Source organism: Narcine bancroftii, chromosome 1, assembly GCF_036971445.1.
Source record: "Narcine bancroftii isolate sNarBan1 chromosome 1, sNarBan1.hap1, whole genome shotgun sequence".
Taxonomy (NCBI): domain Eukaryota; kingdom Metazoa; phylum Chordata; class Chondrichthyes; order Torpediniformes; family Narcinidae; genus Narcine; species Narcine bancroftii.
In genome coordinates this window covers 440124214-440142482 of record NC_091469.1, presented here as the reverse complement: position 1 = coordinate 440142482, position 18269 = coordinate 440124214, and the positions used below count along the sequence as shown (strand labels likewise).

The 18269-nt window shown below is 43.3% G+C and overlaps 2 protein-coding genes across 7 annotated transcripts in view; one reads left to right on the top strand and one right to left on the bottom strand.

The window, feature by feature from the left end:
• LOC138751716 (transcription termination factor 1, mitochondrial) overlaps window positions 1-18269 on the top strand; it is a 95452-nt gene that overhangs the window by 28294 nt on the left and 48889 nt on the right. The gene's annotated exons all lie outside the window — the stretch shown is intronic.
• LOC138751714 (leucine-rich repeat and death domain-containing protein 1-like) overlaps window positions 1-18269 on the bottom strand; it is a 29632-nt gene that overhangs the window by 6848 nt on the left and 4515 nt on the right. For both annotated transcript variants that reach the window (XM_069914362.1, XM_069914363.1), the window contains exon 3: window positions 4509-4707. In XM_069914362.1, the coding sequence (XP_069770463.1) occupies window positions 4509-4707 (199 nt within the window). The remainder of the gene's footprint in view (window positions 1-4508; window positions 4708-18269) is intronic.

The following is an 18269-nucleotide window of genomic DNA, read 5'->3' as shown; positions in this document are numbered from 1 at the left end:
CTTGAATAAAATGTGAATGTGCACTTTCATCACATGTGAATTGTTTGATTACAAATTTAAAACTGGAGCACAGGGGCAAATAAAAGAAAAAAAAGTGTCTTTGACCCAAATATTATGGAGGGTTCTGTATATTTTTCTCACTTGCCATTACCCCCCCCCTCAAATTTTGGCCCAAACAGCCTGCCCCTCCGAGCTCCGACATCGCGACAAGAGCCACCTACCTATTTGGATTCCCATTGAATGTTTTAAATTAATTTTTTTAATTTAAAATTTAAATTGAGACATACAGCACAGTAACAGGCCACTTCGGCCCACATGTCTGTGCCGCCCAATTTACATCCCATTGACCTACACCCCCAGTATGTTTTGAACAGTGGGAGGTAAACTCACAGAGAGAACATACAAACTCCCTACAGACAGTGCAGGATTTGAACCCTGGAATGGTTCCAATCGTTGGCATTATAAAGGCATTGTGCCAACTGCTACACCAACCTTGATACTGTTTGATACTCGAGGAATCAAACTTAAGAAGAATATCACAATTCAAGAGAATCATAGACCATAATGGGGAGATTCATATGCAATTACTGTAGCCAGAAATTGAGCTTCTTTTTATGAGGTTTCATGCCTTTGGAAGCTTCTAATTTACCAATGAGAAAGCAATGTCTGCTTTGATTCAGCATATCTTGTGACAGCTATTAACAGTCCATCATGCCATCATTATTTATAGATAGCAGACAGAAGAGAACACAAATGCTGGAATCTGAGCAAAAAAAAATCTGTTGCAGGAACTCAGAGGGTCAAGTAACATCAGTGGGGGGACCAAAGAATTGTTGATGTTTCAGGTTGTGATCCTCATCTCTCTGTGGTTCCCCAATCTCCTACTGGCCCCATATCACCTCTTGCTCTCCTTCTTATACTGGCTATCTTCCCTCTCCACTTTTAGTCCAGATGTAGGATCTCCACTCGAAATATTGACTCTCCCTTTCGGGCCACTGATGCTCATTGATCCATTGAGTTCTTATTTATATATATCCAACACATCATGAATTCAATCTTGGGAGACCAAATTTAACTCATTTTCTTGTCAAACCTCTTGAGTGATATTTCTATACATAAAGCAGAAGCATTATGAAACACAACCATGTCCCCTATTGGCTGCTATAGAAATACAGTCTTGCAATATCATTAATATAATGGTTATTTGTTCATTGCAGAATATTTATACATCAAACATTTGCTCTCCACTAAGGTAACTATAAGACCAAATAAAGCAAGATACATCTAAAGGCCCAAAAAGAATGTAATCAAGAGCTAAAGAATAAGCAATGGCAGCAACATGAGCACTTTGACAAGCTAGAAGATATCACTCAGTAAATAATTGTTCAGGATTTATTTGCCCAATGTTCCCAATCTTCCCTACCACAGAAATCAAATTCTATATGTCTTCTTCCATTCCTGTGCTAAACTAGTTAACTTTCCCAATATGTAATGTATCTTTATATTTAGTGCATATTAGCCTGCCCCTGTAGAATTTCATGGGAATAAGATAAGATGGCTTGTGCATTTTAGAGCAACCTATTGAGAGTTAGATATTCTTCGTTGGTTTGACCAATGTTGGCAACGTTGAAGTTGATGGAAGACTAACAGAAGACCTCCATGAACTTGAGGCATATTGAGCAGGCATACTACGTAAAGGCTGCAAGGGCAAATGTAATGGAAGAGAAATCCTCTGACCCTTTACCCAGTTTCCACCAAGATGAAGCCCAAAGGAAAATATAGGAAATCAAGAACTAATCGTGGGTGGAAAAGGTGAAACAAATTCACCAATTTACTGATATATTGTGTTTCTTCAGTGGAATGAAGGATTTGTTTGGACAAAGGACTAATGGGTTCACCTCACTTAGATCTGAGTACAATGTCTCCATCAAAGTGTAGTAGAATAAGCATTATTGAAAAATTCTGAACCAATCTTCACTGGTGTCCATCAATCCATCCTTAGATTTTCCGTCAAGGGATCTTTTGGAAATCTAGAAGTACCCAAAAGGCTCATCAACAGAACAGTAGTTAGCTGCCTAAATATTTCTCGGTGTAGACTCTGTAGTTGGCATTTGTGAGAAGCTGGTAGTTTAGCTCAAATCTGAGTCCCAAATGGCTGTCAACTGTTGTAAACATAACTTAGAGCTTGGCTTTTTTCAGTCAGTTCTTGTTCTGTAGCTCAGAATGTCAGCAAGAGAGTGGAAAGGAAGTCTGTATTCCAGATTACTTGGTTGTTCTGTTCATGAATGAGATGGAGTGTTCGCTATTTGCTGAGGTATTTAGTAATAACACTTCTGAGGATGCTGTCAAAGTATATTCTTCCATACAAGCAGATGTAGAAAGAAGAAAGATAGTAACATACATCAAGACTGTTTGTTCACTTCATTCTTTCCTAAAGATATATTAAGTAGGCAGTAAATGATCTGTGTGAGTTAGTTAAGGAAATATGAAGATAAAATGACTCTGGTAGCCAAGCCTCCTGTTTTTCTCATTCAAATCCCATTCTTGGACTGTCGGGGTCAGAAGCAGTCATCCATTCATTTAGATTATTCATGTTCTTCCTCAACAAAAGCAAAAACATTTATTGGAGGGGTATGGACAGGGTGCTGGTCAGTGGGACTAGGAGGGTGGGGATTTGTTCCGGCATGGACTAGTAGGGCAAACTGGCCTGTTCTGTGCTGAATATGGTTATATGTGAAATCTCCTTGTAGTTGTATGTTTATATGCACTTTGTAGATAATTGTAAAGGCAGAAAAATGCAACCTGCTGATATTGGTTTTGGAATTAATTAGATATGGGTTGTGTTATGGAGTCCAGAGGACCCCAAAAACCAGCAGCAATAGATATGCACCACAACACAAAAGTAGTTTTTAATTATAATTGAACAAGAAAACAGAATTAAGCTCTAACTTATTACTTAACCTGCCTAATTACTTAGTTTCCCCCCCCCCCCCCCAATACTAAGTGCGGGTGTGTGTAATGTATATTAAAGATTAGAAAAGTTCTTTGGTTCATAGTCCAATCTCAATGGTTGCAGGCAATTTTTGTACTGTGCACAGAAGTTAGCAATAACAAAGTTCACCAGTCTTTGGTGCTTAACAGGTAAATGGTTACCACTCAGGAGGGTTCTTGTTGGTCTTCAGAGAGATTTCGTTTCCAGGACATACAAAACTGATTCCTTCTCAATTAGTCTTGCTGACGAAACTTGCTCCCTTCAGGGTTCTCCAGATGATCCTCTTTCTTTCAGGTCACCTTTCACACCGCCAGTCTTTTCCTTTGACCAGGCAGCCTTCCAAAGTTTGCCAGCTTGTCCTTCTGGAACTGATTTCTGTCTCCTCTCTCTCTGTTTCACACCCTCCCTCTCTGAGAGCAACACTCTTCTCCTCTGCCTGCAAAGATCACATGCTCTCCCAGGCAAGCTGCTGTAGATACTTTGTTGCCTCCTGCAAAAAGCATTCTGCAGAAGTCCTGCAAATATTTCTGTGTTTTAAAATGTGTGTGTGCAAGCTGCTCTAACAATTCCTCCCAAACCACCTCTAAATACTCTGTGACAGTTGTCTTCTGAAGGATATAGAGTTGAGCAAGGGCAATGTTTGAAATCGGTGTATCAAGTAGTAGCACAGGAAAGTATGACTGGAAAATAAGGAATAAAGTATGGAAAAGTTCAGTTCCAAAAAGTAATAGTTGATGAAATGTCTAAACATAAATTAATGTTTAATATCCCCATTTCACCATTCCTACTCATGAAATAGAAATCTCAACCTGCTGACATCTTCAACCCTCTGATGAACTAGTTTACCCAATCTTGTTGATCTTGTCCCCATTTTTTGAATTATGTGATCCCTCCCAGAAATGTTTATGCTGGAGCAGGATTTTTCTTTTAGGTTTCTGCCAGAGTTATAATCATACAGCACAGAGTATCATCTTCAGTCGAACTTGTCCATTCCCACACAGCCATTTGCTGTCTGCAGAAGGCCACAAGAACAGCAGTTCCTTTGGAGATGCAAGGGTGCATAACAACAGTTTCTGGATTTATGCATTTAATGCTCCATATTAGCTTTACAGTGTAATTTTTAAAATTTATACAGCTTAGTAACAGGCCCTAATGGCCCACAAGGCCATGCTGCCCAAACACTCCAATTAACCTACAATCCCTGTACATTTTGAAGGGTTAGAGGAAACCTGAGCAAATGCATGCAAAGACGGGGAGAATGTACAAATTCCTTATAGACAGTGCTGGATTCAAACCCAGGTCGCTTGCCCTGTAATAGCATTGTGCTAACCGGTACACCAATCATTCTGTCCCATGAAGTCTGGGGTTTTTTTTCCTGAGTAAAATAGTCATGTTATTTCTAAAAGGTATTAATTTACTCTTTAATACAACCCTGCCACCTGCATCCATTACAGGAATTACGGTCTAGTAAATCACAGATTATTTTTAACTCCATTAATTTGTACAGTAATCTCACCTCTAATGTTGATGTTTTTGAGATTGCCAAGTTCTGTCAAGGATTTGGGGAGATAGGTTATGTTATTATAAGCAATCACAAGCTTTTCCAGACTCTTCATGTCTCCAATCTTGGTGGGAATGGCTTTCAGTGCATTGTTTGATATATCAAGTTCTTTTAAATTCGTCAAATGACACACTTCCTCAGGTAACTCTTTTATCTATCAATGAAAAAGATAACACTGGAAAAATTGAAAACTTTCCATTGTCTAATTTTCCAAATAAATCCCATTGTATTTATGTCAGTCATGACCAGTTACCAGTCCAAGTTTAATAAAATATTTCACAAAAAAATCATTTCTCCCACATAGATTTCTTTCTCTTATGAGTTTCTTCAGAAAGTAAATAATTTTGGATAGAGCACTATAATTATTAAGTTTAATTCATCTGGTACTGAACCACCATCTTTTCTTTAATTCATTTACAGAATGTGGCTGTCAACGACAAATAAAGAACATATAACATTACAGCACAGTACAGGACCTTCAGCCTACGGTTTAGATCTATTGTCAGAGTACATACATGACATCATATACAACTCTGAGATTCTTTTTCCTGCAGGCCAGGCAGAATTTCTACTTCATTGTGTAAAAAAAACTGTACTCAAGAAAAGATACATACACAAAAGAGAGAAATGTAAACAAAAAGGATGTGCAAACAAACTGTGCAATACAGTAAATAAATATTCAATAATAAATAATGTACAAAGTAAGAGTCCTTAAATGAGTCTCTGTTTGAGTTTGTTGTTTAGGAGTCTGATGGGGAGGGGTAACAACTGTTCCTGAACCTACTAGTTTGAGTCTGTGGCACCTATACCTCTTTTCTGATGGCAGCAGTGAGAGCAGAGCATGTCCCAGGTGATGTGGATGCTTGATGATTGCTGCTAGTCTCTAATGGCAGGATTACATGTAGATTTTTCTTGAAGGTGGGGAGAGTTTTCCCTGTGATGTACCAGGCTGTATCCATTACCTTTTGCAGGGCTTTCCACTCAGAGATATTGGTGCCCCCATACCAAGCTGTGATGCAGCCAGTCAACACACTTTCCACTACACATCTGTAAAGGTTTGCTAAGGTTTTTGATGTCATGCAAAACCTCTGCAAACTCCTGAGAAAGTAGAGGAGCTTTCTTCAAGTTAACATTCGTGTGTAAAATGCAGGAAATGTCCTCATTTAAATTTACTCACTCTCCCCACCCCTGATGCCCCAATGATCACTTCTTTCTACATCTCTAGTTTTTTCCCCTCCAGATGTCCAAAATCAGCTCCTTGGTTTTGGTGACATTGAGTGAATCTGCTCAACAATCTAAACCTTCCCTACCTTACACCAATAACCTACTATCTTTCTTGCCTAAAAATCTTTGAAATGTCCCTGTTGTACCAACCTCCACAGCACCCCTGGCAATGCATCCACTACCCTCCATGTAAAATACGTCTCTCTTAAGCTTTTCTCCCCTCACCTTATACAGATGTCCTCTGATATTTGCTACTGATCAACATTATTCCCATCCTTTAATACCCTTTTAATGATTTTAAAGCAATGGTTCTCAACCTTTTTCTTTCCATTCACTATTCCCTATGCCATAGGTGCTCTGTGATTAGTAAGGGATTGCTTAAGGTGGTCTGTGAGTGGAAATAAAAAGTTTGAAAATCACTATTTTAATCGTACCTAATTGACTTGTTATTTGCACAGTTTCATAACTCCAAAGGAAATGGGCCAATGACCATTTTTCTCAAGCAAAATATTTCAGTAACAGTTGGGTCTCGAGCAGTGATTCTCAACCTTCCCTTCCCACTCACAGACCACCTTAAGTAATCCCTTACTAATCACTAATCAGAGCACTATGGCATTGGGATTAATTAAAGTGGTCTGTGAGTGGAAAGAAAAAGGTTGAGAACCACTTTTTTAGAGGGAAAATGAAAATTAACTATATTGCTATAGTTCTTGAGGATGGTGACCACCTTTTCAAAAGGTGATCTTGTTGTGAGGAATCAAACTGGCTCTGAACTAAAAAACTAATGTACTTTTCAAATAAAAGCTATTTTCTCCCGAATGTTACTGCTGATCTTATTTGTTGTTCATGGTATAGGAATAGGTAGTCATTGCAGAGCTCCTTTCCTGTAATTCTTTTTGCATAAAAGCAGTGTATCACTGTACACACAATGTCATAATCTGGGTCCCACCACATTTAGCTGCTGATCTGGATTTGAGCAAATCTCACATTTGTAATGATATGCCAAATTTTAAAGGATGGTCTTGGAAAAACTTAATGTTGACCACATGATTTCAAATGACTGAGAACATCTACAAGTCTTTTATTTTGAAAAATAAATGATTGAGCTGGTAAGTTAGGAAGATGATTGGGGACAGATTTCTAACTACATTGATTACGAAAGAGGTCATAAACTGAAATGGTGGAAATTTATAAGGTTTCTGTACCCCCCCCTCCTAATGTTTTGCCTCTCCCACTAACTGCTAATTCCTTTCATTAATCTTATTGATCTGTTCCATTCTTCTGATCAGACTCTCATTCACCTCCGGTCCAGCCATTAGCAATCCTCTCTCCAAACCTCAAGCCATGATACTGTTCCCATCCAAACGCTTCTGAAATCGTTTTTCTGATAACTCCTACCCAAGTGATTCTCTCCCCAATTCTCATTTTTCACATCGATCATGAAGGAAATTTTACCAATTTTGACTTTTGAGTCTTACCTAGACTAGAATTCCTGAGTTTCTTCAAAAGCTAAACTAAGAACTGTCTGCACTATTTAAGACATCTTTGTTCTAGCCATAAAATGGAAACACTGGAATATAGAATATTGCAACTCATTTCCAAACATTATTGATAAATTTAATTCCTCCTTTCTGATCAATTCTCAGGGCAACTTATTAGCTTTTCCTCAAATTCATTCCTTAAACTTTTCTGTTTCCATAGCTTGTTAAAGGGTTTTTGCAAGTCCACAATTCATTTGAATAGAGTACAATTTTTTCACCTGCTCAAAGATCACGATCAGAAAGAATTAAATTTATGGCAGATTTCTGCCCCTCATGCTTATTAAAGTTATTGTTTGACACTTGAATTATTCAAGAATACACAATGATTTAGAAAAGACATATTTTTGCAGCTGAGCAGTTTATCTTAAAACTATAGAATGACACCTATTATATCCAATGCAGTCAAAACCAAAAGCTAGCCTGTGTTAAAAAGCTCTCCATCAGTTACGACCTGGTCCCTGCTGAATATTTACAGCATTCTTCTTTATTTTTTATTTCCAGAAGTAGGTATATCAAAATTCAGGTTGGTCTGAGTTTATTTTGTCACAAAATACCTTGTGCAGTGAGAAGAAGAATTCTGCAAACCGACCAATGGTTATCTTGACCATTACAAACAACTGTGTATAGAGCACAATTTAAGAGTATAGGATGACAATAAAAAGAAAGATCAATTAGTACCAAACAAGGACAGTACAATAGCACTGTTGTGAGTTAACATTCAGAAGCCAGATAATTGCAGAAAAAGAAACTGACTTTAAACTTGTTGTTGGTGAGTTTTCACACACTTAAGCCTTTTCCCCCTATGGGATGCATGAGAAGTATGTGTGGTTGGGATATGGGATGGGTCTTTCAGCATGTTGGCTGCCTTTCTTACATCTAAGGGAAATGTAGATGAAGTCCATGGAGGAGAAGAATGCTTTCATTAGATTCACTACCTTCTGTAGTTTCTTCAGATCTTGAGCAAAGCAGCTCCCATATCATATTGCAATGCATCCAGGTGTTCCTGTAGACATTGCTGAGGGATAGGGTGGGAGGTGGTACATGCTAAACTTCATTAGTTTTCTTAGAGTAGTAGAGTCCCTGGAGTGCTTTCTTGACCATTGCATCAACGCGGTTGGTCCAGGCCAGGCCATTGGAAATGTTTACGCCTAGGAACTTGAAGCTGTTATGGACCATGGACTGACCTTTTGGACTACTGTCTGCTACTTTTAAAGAATTGGATTTCTAATGAAGAACTGTGAAACTCAGTGCTGGTTTTCCAAGGTCAAGCTGGGCAGATAAGGAATAAGAGAGTGAGAGTCAGAATGCCCCGGGCTGGAAGAAGGCAGAGGCAGCAAGTTCGGTAGAGGAGCCAGAAAGATACGCAGAGATCTCACTCTGTGTTGAGCACGGTTTTCTGGTTGATTGAATTCAAGATTGTGACAAAGAAAGGTCACTTGGTTGTCTGCTGCAAATTGTGGGTAAGCTGTATTAAAGGCACAGGCTTCCTAAGCAAAGTGGTTAAACCAAACCAACCATGGTGAAGAAACCTGCAAAGGATTCGTAAGTTTACTGCCAAGCAACATTAGTCATCTCTCTTTCTCTCTCTGCCCCATGTTCGTATGGAGTTCTTTTGTATTCATTAGAGGAACTGAATTAGGACACCTAATAGGGACAGACTAAAAAGGTCTGGATTTTTTTTCCATATACACACTTTTTATAATTTTTGTATCATTGTTAATAGAGGCATATAGTGGGGGTAATTTGGATAAGAATTTGTAGTGTTAATAATAACTAATAAAATAGAGTTAGAATTAGAGTTAGAATCTTTTGTATTGTGTCCTCTATTGTTGCTGGTTTGGGTCGTAACAAAGCTTCCACTTCAATGCCATTAATGTAGACAGGGGTGTGGAGTCTCTTTCATCTCCCGAAGTCAGTGATTATCTCCTTGGCCCTTTTGGCATTGAGAGAAATTGTTATCTTGACATAATGCTGCTAGAATTTCAGTCTCTTTTCTGTATTCATTATTTGATATCTGTGTAGCGGTAGCTACACTGCTCCTGCAATAACACACACACAATCAGACGGGTTGAGCTCAGTGAGCAGATTGGTTTATTGCAGGCTGCTGGGCTGCACTTATACTCCCAGCCCAGACCTGGCTGAGAACCGCGCTGGAGGCTGCTGACGTTACCCGTGGACCTGATGGACGGATGTGAAAGGTCGTGGATGTGACGGAAGACCTGCCTGCGCCACTGCTGGGGAACTACTGGCTGGGGGGTGCCCAAGGAGATATCGCACAGGATGGTGCCTTCGCCGCTCGGAGTCGGGAGGTCTCGGAACCACAGGCCCGTGATGGCGGTCTTGAAGATCCTTGTCTCCTCATCAGATTCCTGGTCCCGGGTGAGCTGGTCAAAGTCGAGGCCGGGCGTCAACACGCAGATGGCCAGTCGCGAGAGTGCATCGGCAACCTCATTGTCCTTCCCCGCCTTGTGCCGAATGTCGGTGGTAAAATCTGACATGAAGAAGAGGTGACGCTGCTGGCGGGCTGACCAGGGATCCCTTGCCATTGCAAGCGCCTGGTTGAGGAGTTTGTGGTCGGTGAAGATTGTAAAAGTCCTCCCCTCCAAAAAATAGCAGAAATGCTGCACCACCAGGTACATGCCCAGTAACTCACGGTCGAAGGTACTATACTTGTGTTCCGGTGGGCGAGCAGGCAGCTGAAGCATGCCAGCGGCTTCCAATGTCCATTCACCTGCTGCTCCAGGACAGCATCAACAGCTGTGGCAGAGGCATCAACAGAGAGTGCCATATGCAGGTGGGTGTGCAGGTGAGCAAACATGGTGGCCTTTACAAGGGCATCCTTGGTGGCCTCGAATGCAGTGCAGGCTTCTGGGTTCCAAGTGAGCGTCTTATGTTTGGCCGCGATGAGAGCGAATAGCGGCTGCAAGATGTGCACAGCTCCCAGGATAAAGCGGTTGTAAAAGTTGACCATACCCTCAAACTCCTGCAGCCCCTTGAGGCTGTCCTGGCATGGGAACTCCCTGATAGTGGCGACCTTCGCAGCGGTGGGTGTGGCTCCTTTGGCCGTTATGGTATGTCCCAGGAACTGCATGGACTCTTGCCCGAACTGGCACTTGGCCGGGTCGATGGTAAGGCGGAAGTTGGCCAGCCGGGAGTAAAGGCCACGTAGGTGGGCCTTGTGTTGCACCTGGTCCTTGCTGTTGACGAGGGATGTCGTCCAAATAAATAAAGACTAAATCCAAGTCCCTGCCCACAGAGTCCATGAGGCGCTGAAAGGTCTGAGTGGCATTCTTGAGCCCGAATGGCATGCGCAGGGATTCGAACAAGCCAAAGTGGGTGACGATGGCCATCTTGGGTATGTCCTCAGTGTGCACCAGGATCTGTTGATATCCTTGGGTGGGCGCAGCGATGCAATGGAGAACTGTGGCTTAAGGAGTGTCTGGAACTCATCCAGAATTCGCTGGAACTCATCTCTGGGCGTGCTGATCGTGGCCATCTGCAGTTGCTCTGAGCGGGAGGCATCGAGGTGAATGGCCTGGAAGGTATGGGCGTCCACCAGACGCCTACCACGAATGTCCACCAGAAGCCCATGTGCGAGGAGGAAGTCTGTACCCAGGATAGCAGTTGGTGAACCTCCACGCGAAATTCTGTTGGCCAATCTGGAAGTGGACTGTCTTGTCTCCATACGTCCAGATTGTCATTGCATTGGCCGCACGGAGGTGAGGTCCACGAGATCGGTTCCTGGACTCGATGGCCGTGGGCAGGATGATGCTGATCTGGGCTCCAGTGTCAACGAGGAATTGCTGGCTGCTGACTGAGTCCCACAGGTAGAGGAGGCTGTGTCGTTGGCCAGCGGCCGCAGCCATTAACAGTGACCGGTCTGGTTGTTTTCCTGGAACGAGCAGGGCTGACGACACTTACGAGCCTTGGCTCCCCAGTGCTGGTTGTAGAAACAGAGGCCTGGAGCAGATGCTGTGGCCTTGGTTATCCTCTTGGGGGCCCCTGCAGGGGCTGGGTGCTCTACCGCAGCACTAGGGGCGGGCTTGGCGTGGTCGTGCCCATGCCTTGTGACCTGCTGGACCACTGAGCTCTCCGGAAATCGTGTGAGCCGTAACTCTTGGGCCTTCTAGGCAACCTTCCTCAGGTCAGTGAAGCTCTCCTGGACTAGCAGTGGCCGAATGTCCCCAGGCATATGGTCGAGGAAGATGCGCTCGAAGAGTGGGCAGTTGGTGTGTTCACCCATGAGCGCAAGTATCTCATCCATCAGCTCCATCGGGGACTTGTCCCCCAGGGCATCGAGCAGCATCCAAGCGGCACGCTGGTGTCTGGATAGTCCGAGGGACCTGGTAAGCACTCGCTTGATGGTCTCAAATTTGTCCTCGGCAGGTGGGTGCTGAACAAGGTGCAGCACTCATCTGGCAGTGGCCTGGTCCTGAGCAGCGACCACATGATAGAATTTGGTCGTGTCATACGAAATGTGGCGGAGGTGAAACTGAGCCTCCGCGTGGCCGAACCAGTTCTCCGGCTCCTGAACCCAGAATTCAGGCAGTTTCACGGCTATAGCGCTGATCCCAGCTCGCTCATGATGGGTTTGAAGATGTTTGAACCAGTCGGGGTCACCAATTGTAGCGGCAGCTACACTGCTCCTGCAATAACACACACACAACCAGACGGGTTGAGCTCAGTGAGCAGATTGGTTTATTGCAGGCTGCTGGGCTGCACTTATACTCCCAGCCCAGACCTGGCTGAGAACTGCGCTGGAGGGTGCTGATGTCACTCAGACATCACGTGGTTCCCTAGCACGGGTTTCTGAGCCCCGTGCTGGAAGGAAGGGAAACCCTGACGTCACCATTTTGGCCAGCTGCCCTGCTGCGTGGCTTACAAGCGGGGCCGGTTCGCCTGCCTTGTGGTGAGCCACCATACCTGACCCATTACTGTGGTGTCATCAGCAAATTTGATGATGGAGTTGGAATGCTATTTAGCTGTACAGTTTGGATGTAGAGATAGTAATGGTCTGAGTACACATCTTTGGACTTTGGTGGTGTTGGTGATGAATGTGATCATGGAAGAAATGTTAATTCCCAACTTCACTGATTGGAGTCTATTAGATAGAAAGTCGAGGATTCAATAGCGGGTTGGTGGTGGGGTGGGGTGGGGGGGCAGTGCACTGGATCCCAGTTTAGGAATGATTTTGCTCTGGATGTGGTTTTGAAAACAGAGCTGTTGTCAGTGAACAGTAATGTAATATAGGCTTTCTTGGTGTCCAGGTTTTTCAAGGCTGTGAAGAGCTAGGGTGATGGCACCTGCTGTAAATCTGTTTGGCTGATTGTCAAGTTGAAGTGGGTCAAGGCTGCCTGTAGGCTAGAGTCAATCTGAGCCATGACGAGCCTCTCAAAGTACTTCATGATGGTGCACATCAACGCCACCAGTCATTTGTTATTTAGGCCTATTATTATGCTTTTTATGAGCACTGGTATGATAGTGGCCTTCTTGAAGCAAGTGGGGACTTCAGACTGTTGTAAGAAGAGATTAAATTTGTCTGTAAATACATCTACCATGAAAGACCCCAACAATGAAGACGCTGTTTACATCCGGTACCGCACGGATGGCAGTCTCTTCAATCTGAGGCGCCTGCAAGCTCACACCAAGACACAAGAGAAACTTGTCCGTGAACTACTCTTTGCAGATGATGCCGCTTTAGTTGCCCATTCAGAGCCAGCTCTTCAGCGCTTGACGTCCTGCTTTGCGGAAACTGCCAAAATGTTTGGCCTGGAAGTCAGCCTGAAGAAAACTGAGGTCCTCCATCAGCCAGCTCCCCACCATGATTACCAACCCCCCCCACATCTCCATTGGGCACACAAAACTCAAACGGTCAACCAGTTTACCTATCTCGGCTGCACCATTTCATCAGATGCAAGGATCGACAATGAGATAGACAACAGACTCGCCAAGGCAAATAGCGCCTTTGGAAGACTACACAAAAGAGTCTGGAAAAACAACCAACTGAAAAACCTAACAAAGATAAGCGTATACAGAGCCGTTGTCATACCCACACTCCTGTTCGGCTCCGAATCATGGGTCCTCTACCGGCACCACCTACGGCTCCTAGAACGCTTCCACCAGCGTTGTCTCCGCTCCATCCTCAACATCCATTGGAGCGCTTACATCCCTAACGTCGAAGTACTCGAGATGGCAGAGGTCGACAGCATCGAGTCGACGCTGCTGAAGATCCAGCTGCGCTGGATGGGTCACGTCTCCAGAATGGAGGACCATCGCCTTCCCAAGATCGTGTTATATGGCGAGCTCTCCACTGGCCACCGTGACAGAGGTGCACCAAAGAAAAGGTACAAGGACTGCCTAAAGAAATCTCTTGGTGCCTGCCACATTGACCACCGCCAGTGGGCTGATAACGCCTCAAACTGTGCATCTTGGCGCCTCACAGTTTGGCGGGCAGCAACCTCCTTTGAAGAAGACCGCAGAGCCCACCTCACTGACAAAAGGCAAAGGAGGAAAAACCCAACACCCAACCCCAACCAACCAATTTTCCCTTGCAACCGCTGCAACCGTGTCTGCCTGTCCCACATCGGACTTGTCAGCCACAAACGAGCCTACAGCTGACGTGGACTTTTTGCCCCCTCCATAAATCTTCGTCCGCGAAGCCAAGCCAAAGAAAAATACATCTACCAATTGATCTGTGCAGGCTCTCAGGACACATTGTCAGATTCAATTTGGGCCAGTCTATTCTCCCTCTATTTCCAGGTCCTCCAGACAGATCAGCAACGATTAACATCTTCTCTAAGATAGAACCAACAGAATTTTTGTCACCTGGGATCTCTTGGTTTCCACTCCATTCCAGTCAATTTATTTGCTTTCTCTCCACTACTCCCTCTTCTCCCTCACCCCGGGTCCCTTTCATTTTTTCCAATTTTGATATTTGATTTCCTTATGACATTGAGGAAGGCCATAGAACACTACAGCACAGAAAACATACCCTTCTAGTCTTTGCTGAACTACTATTCTGCTTTATCCCACTGACCTGCACCCAGACCATATCCCTCTATACCTTTCCCATCCATGTAACTGTCCAATTTTTAAAAATCTCAAATTGAGCCTGTATTTACTAATTCAGCTGGTAGCTCGTTTCACACTCCTACTACTCTGCGTGAAGTTCTCCCTAATGTTCTCTTTAAACTTTTCCCATCTCACTGTTCACCCATGCATTCTGGTTTTAATATCTCCTAAACACAGTACAAAATGCGAGTATGCATTTACTCTATGATCATCAAAATTTTGTAATTAAAGGGCCCATTTGCCCTTTATGTCTATGCTGATTCTTGAGAGACAATCTCAATTATTCTGTTTGCCCTTTATTGCTTTTCTCTCACACATGCTCTTCAACACCTTTCTGATCCTGCTGCCATCCACCTACAATAGCCAATTAATAGCCATTGAACCTCCCACTTATACTAATCATGGACTGCTCTGTCAGAACAAAAGGAAGGTCTGCACTGTCGTAACCTTTTTCACACTGCAATAGTGCAGTCATTTTTTGTAAAGAATATTTATTATCCATTAGATATTTATTGTCTTTTTTAATTCAATTAAATTTACTATTGTAGTTTTTTTATAAGTACTTAATCATCTGTAAGTAAGAGTTTGAGTGCAAATGTACTTTTAAAATATGCATGTCAATAAACATTATCGTAAGGCTTTTTCATGCCAAGTCTCCATCTGGAGGCCAGTTATAAGTGCAGAGGGAAAAATATAAACTTATCTTTCATGTAGCAGCCCTAAAAGGCTGCTCTTGTGTAGCCTTCATATCGAACGGCGCTTCATAGTGCTCTCCAGAGCTGATGGAGGCAGGGAGACTGGTGCCATAGCTCCATCTGCTGAGTTGACATCATTGTTAAGCGTCGACGCAGAAAGAGCCCTATAGTGGCCCATGGCAACCCCAGAGCAGGTAAGATGGATGATTGCAATGTTTGCAATCTTAGTACCCAGACAGAAATTCTGTGCATTAAGACAATTCCTTAATGCATAAATCTTCGCGGACGAAGATTTATGGAGGGGTATGTCCACGTCAGCTGCAGGCTTGTTTATGGCTGACAAGTCCGATGCGGGAAAGGCAGACACGGTTGCAGCGGTTGCAAGGGAAAATTGGTGGGTTGGGGTTGGGTGTTGGGTTTTTCCTCCTTTGTCTTTTATCAGTGAGGTGGGCTCTGCGGTCTTCTTCAAAGGAGGTTGCTGCCTGCCGAACTGTGAGGCGCCAAGATGCACGGTTTGAGGTGATATCAGCCCACTGGCGGTGGTCAATGTGGCAGGCACCAAGAGATTTCTTTAGACAGTCCTTGTACCTCTTCTTTGGTGCACCTCTGTCTCAGTGGCCAGTGGAGAGCTCACCATATAACACGATCTTGGGAAGGCGATGGTCCTCCATTCTGGAGACGTGACCTACCCAACGCAGTTGGATCTTCAGCAGCGTGGATTCGATGCTGTCGGCCTCTGCCATCTCGAGTACTTCGATATTGGTGATGAAGTCGCTCCAATGAATGTTGAGGATGTTGAGGATGGAACGAAGACAATGCTGGTGGAAGCGTTCTAGGAGCCGTAGGTGATTCGGAGCCGAACAGGAGTGTGGGTATGACAATGGCTCTGTATACGCTTATCTTTGTGAGGTTTTTCAGTTGGTTGTTTTTCCAGACTCTTTTGTGTAGTCTTCCAAAGGCGCTATTTGCCTTGGCGAGTCTGTTGTCTATCTTGTTGTCGATCCTTGCATCCGATGAAATGGTGCAGCCGAGATAGGTAAACTGGTTGACCATTTTGAGTTTTGTGTGCCCGATGGAGCACAACCCTAACCCTAATATGCCCCTCTCTCAAATGCGTGAAAACTTCTATTTGTCAGCCTGCGTATTTATACCTTCAGTTGGTAATCATGGTGGGGAGCTGGCTGATGGAGGACCTCAGTTTTCTTCAGGCTGACTTCCAGGCCAAACATTTTGTCAGTTTCCGCAAAACAGGACGTCAAGCGCTGAAGAGTTGGCTCAGAATGGGCAACTAAAGCAGCTTCGACTGCAAAGAGTAGTTCACGGACAAGTTGCTCTTGTGTCTTGGAGTGAGCTTGCAGGTGCCTCAGATTGAAGAGACTGCCATCCATGCGCTACCGGATGTAAACAGCGTCTTCATTGTTGAGGTCTTTCATAGCTTGTTTCAACATCATGCTGAGGAAGATTGAAAAGAGGGTTGGTGCGAGAATGCGGCCTTGCTTCACGCCATTGTTAATGGAGAAAGGTTCAGAGAGCTCATTTTCGAACCAACAAGGTCGGGTCAGATACAGCAATTAAGACAATTAATGCCATTAAAAATCCCGCTCCTGCATCTCACTGTGATGTCATCAGCCCACCTCTAGTCAGCTGCTTGAAGCACTGTTACATTCATGCTAGGTGGCAGAGTGCAGCACTCCACCACTGACATTCCCCCGAGAGCGAGCGATTGCAGTCAATGCCTTGGAGCCAGACACAGGTAGGTAAGTTGGCAAGTCTGCATAAGTTATTGGAAAAGGCAGGTCTCCCGATGTAAGGGTGGAGAATCTTTGCCTTTACACTTGGGTTTTTTGACTGCAATGAAAGGGCCTATTGTCATTATTAACACTCCATGTAGTGAAGTTACTTTCACAGAGCTGTTGGCAAGGGGACTCAGCCACATTTACTTAGACTCAGCAACATTTCCAATTCATTATCATATGAGGCTTGGAGAATTCAGTGATGATATTCCCATTAATCCTCCTTCCATTCCAAGAAACTGCTATCCTGCCACTTCATGGAGTGCAAGACAATAAATGGGTAGTTAAACAGTGAAGCAAAGGCAACATGTACAAGAATCTTCAAGGTGATGGTCTCTCTCTAATTGGTATTCAGCCTTAAAGGCTGGTGGTGATGATGGAGATACCATGAAGGAGTGCACTCTCAAAGAGCCCTATAGCACAAAGGAGGAAAAGGAGGGAATAAAAATAGTTACAGAAGTCATAGATTATTGCATTGTCAGAGAAAAGATTTAATCATTGGAGAGGATTGGGCATTTCTAGAGGTACATCATTAAAAATTTATTAAAGACTAATAGTTAGGTTTTTAAATAGGGAACACTGATGTTTGTATAGATTTTCAGAAGATCTTAATTGTTGTGCCACACTATTTTACAGAAGACATGAGAAACAAAAAGATACTTGTTTATTGGCATCTTCTTAGGATATTTAGTGAAAGATTAAACCAACTGCTTGAGGAAATGAAGAGAGAAGAGCAAGTAACAGTCCAGATTTACTAATGAAACTTGCTCTAAAATCTGATGATCATGTGAGACAAATGCGCTATCTGCAATTGTTCCAAGGATCAACTTCAGGAGACACATAAAGAGAAGGAGGTAATGCTGATGTTAGTAGTTGAGGAGGAAAGCAGGACAAGAGGGGGAGATAAAGTCCTTACCACATCATCTCTGGACTTCCTCCACCAGGAACTCTAATAATCCCACCAAAATTGATATGCCCCTCTCTCAAATGCGTGAAAACTTCTATTTGTCAGCCTGCGTATTTATACCTTCAGTGGAGATGGGAGGAAGGAACCCATGTATTTTACTCCATGAAAATTGTCCATTTAGCACTTTCCCATTAAATCTGCGTTGTTTTTGCAGGCATATTCAAATTATCGTAATCAGCATCTACGATTTGAAATGTATGGTGAAACCAGATGTTCAAAGAGTGCATTGCAACTATTTAGCTAATTTGCAAACATGGACCAAAATAACATGTTTTTTTTTAATCCTATTCATAAATGGGGCATTCAAGCCCACTGGAAGAATTTGTTGCATTAAAGAGGTTTATTGAGTGCTTATTGGCATTTTGATGAATACTAATCTAACTGAAGTATATTACCTTTTTCATATATTTATCACGTAAAATATA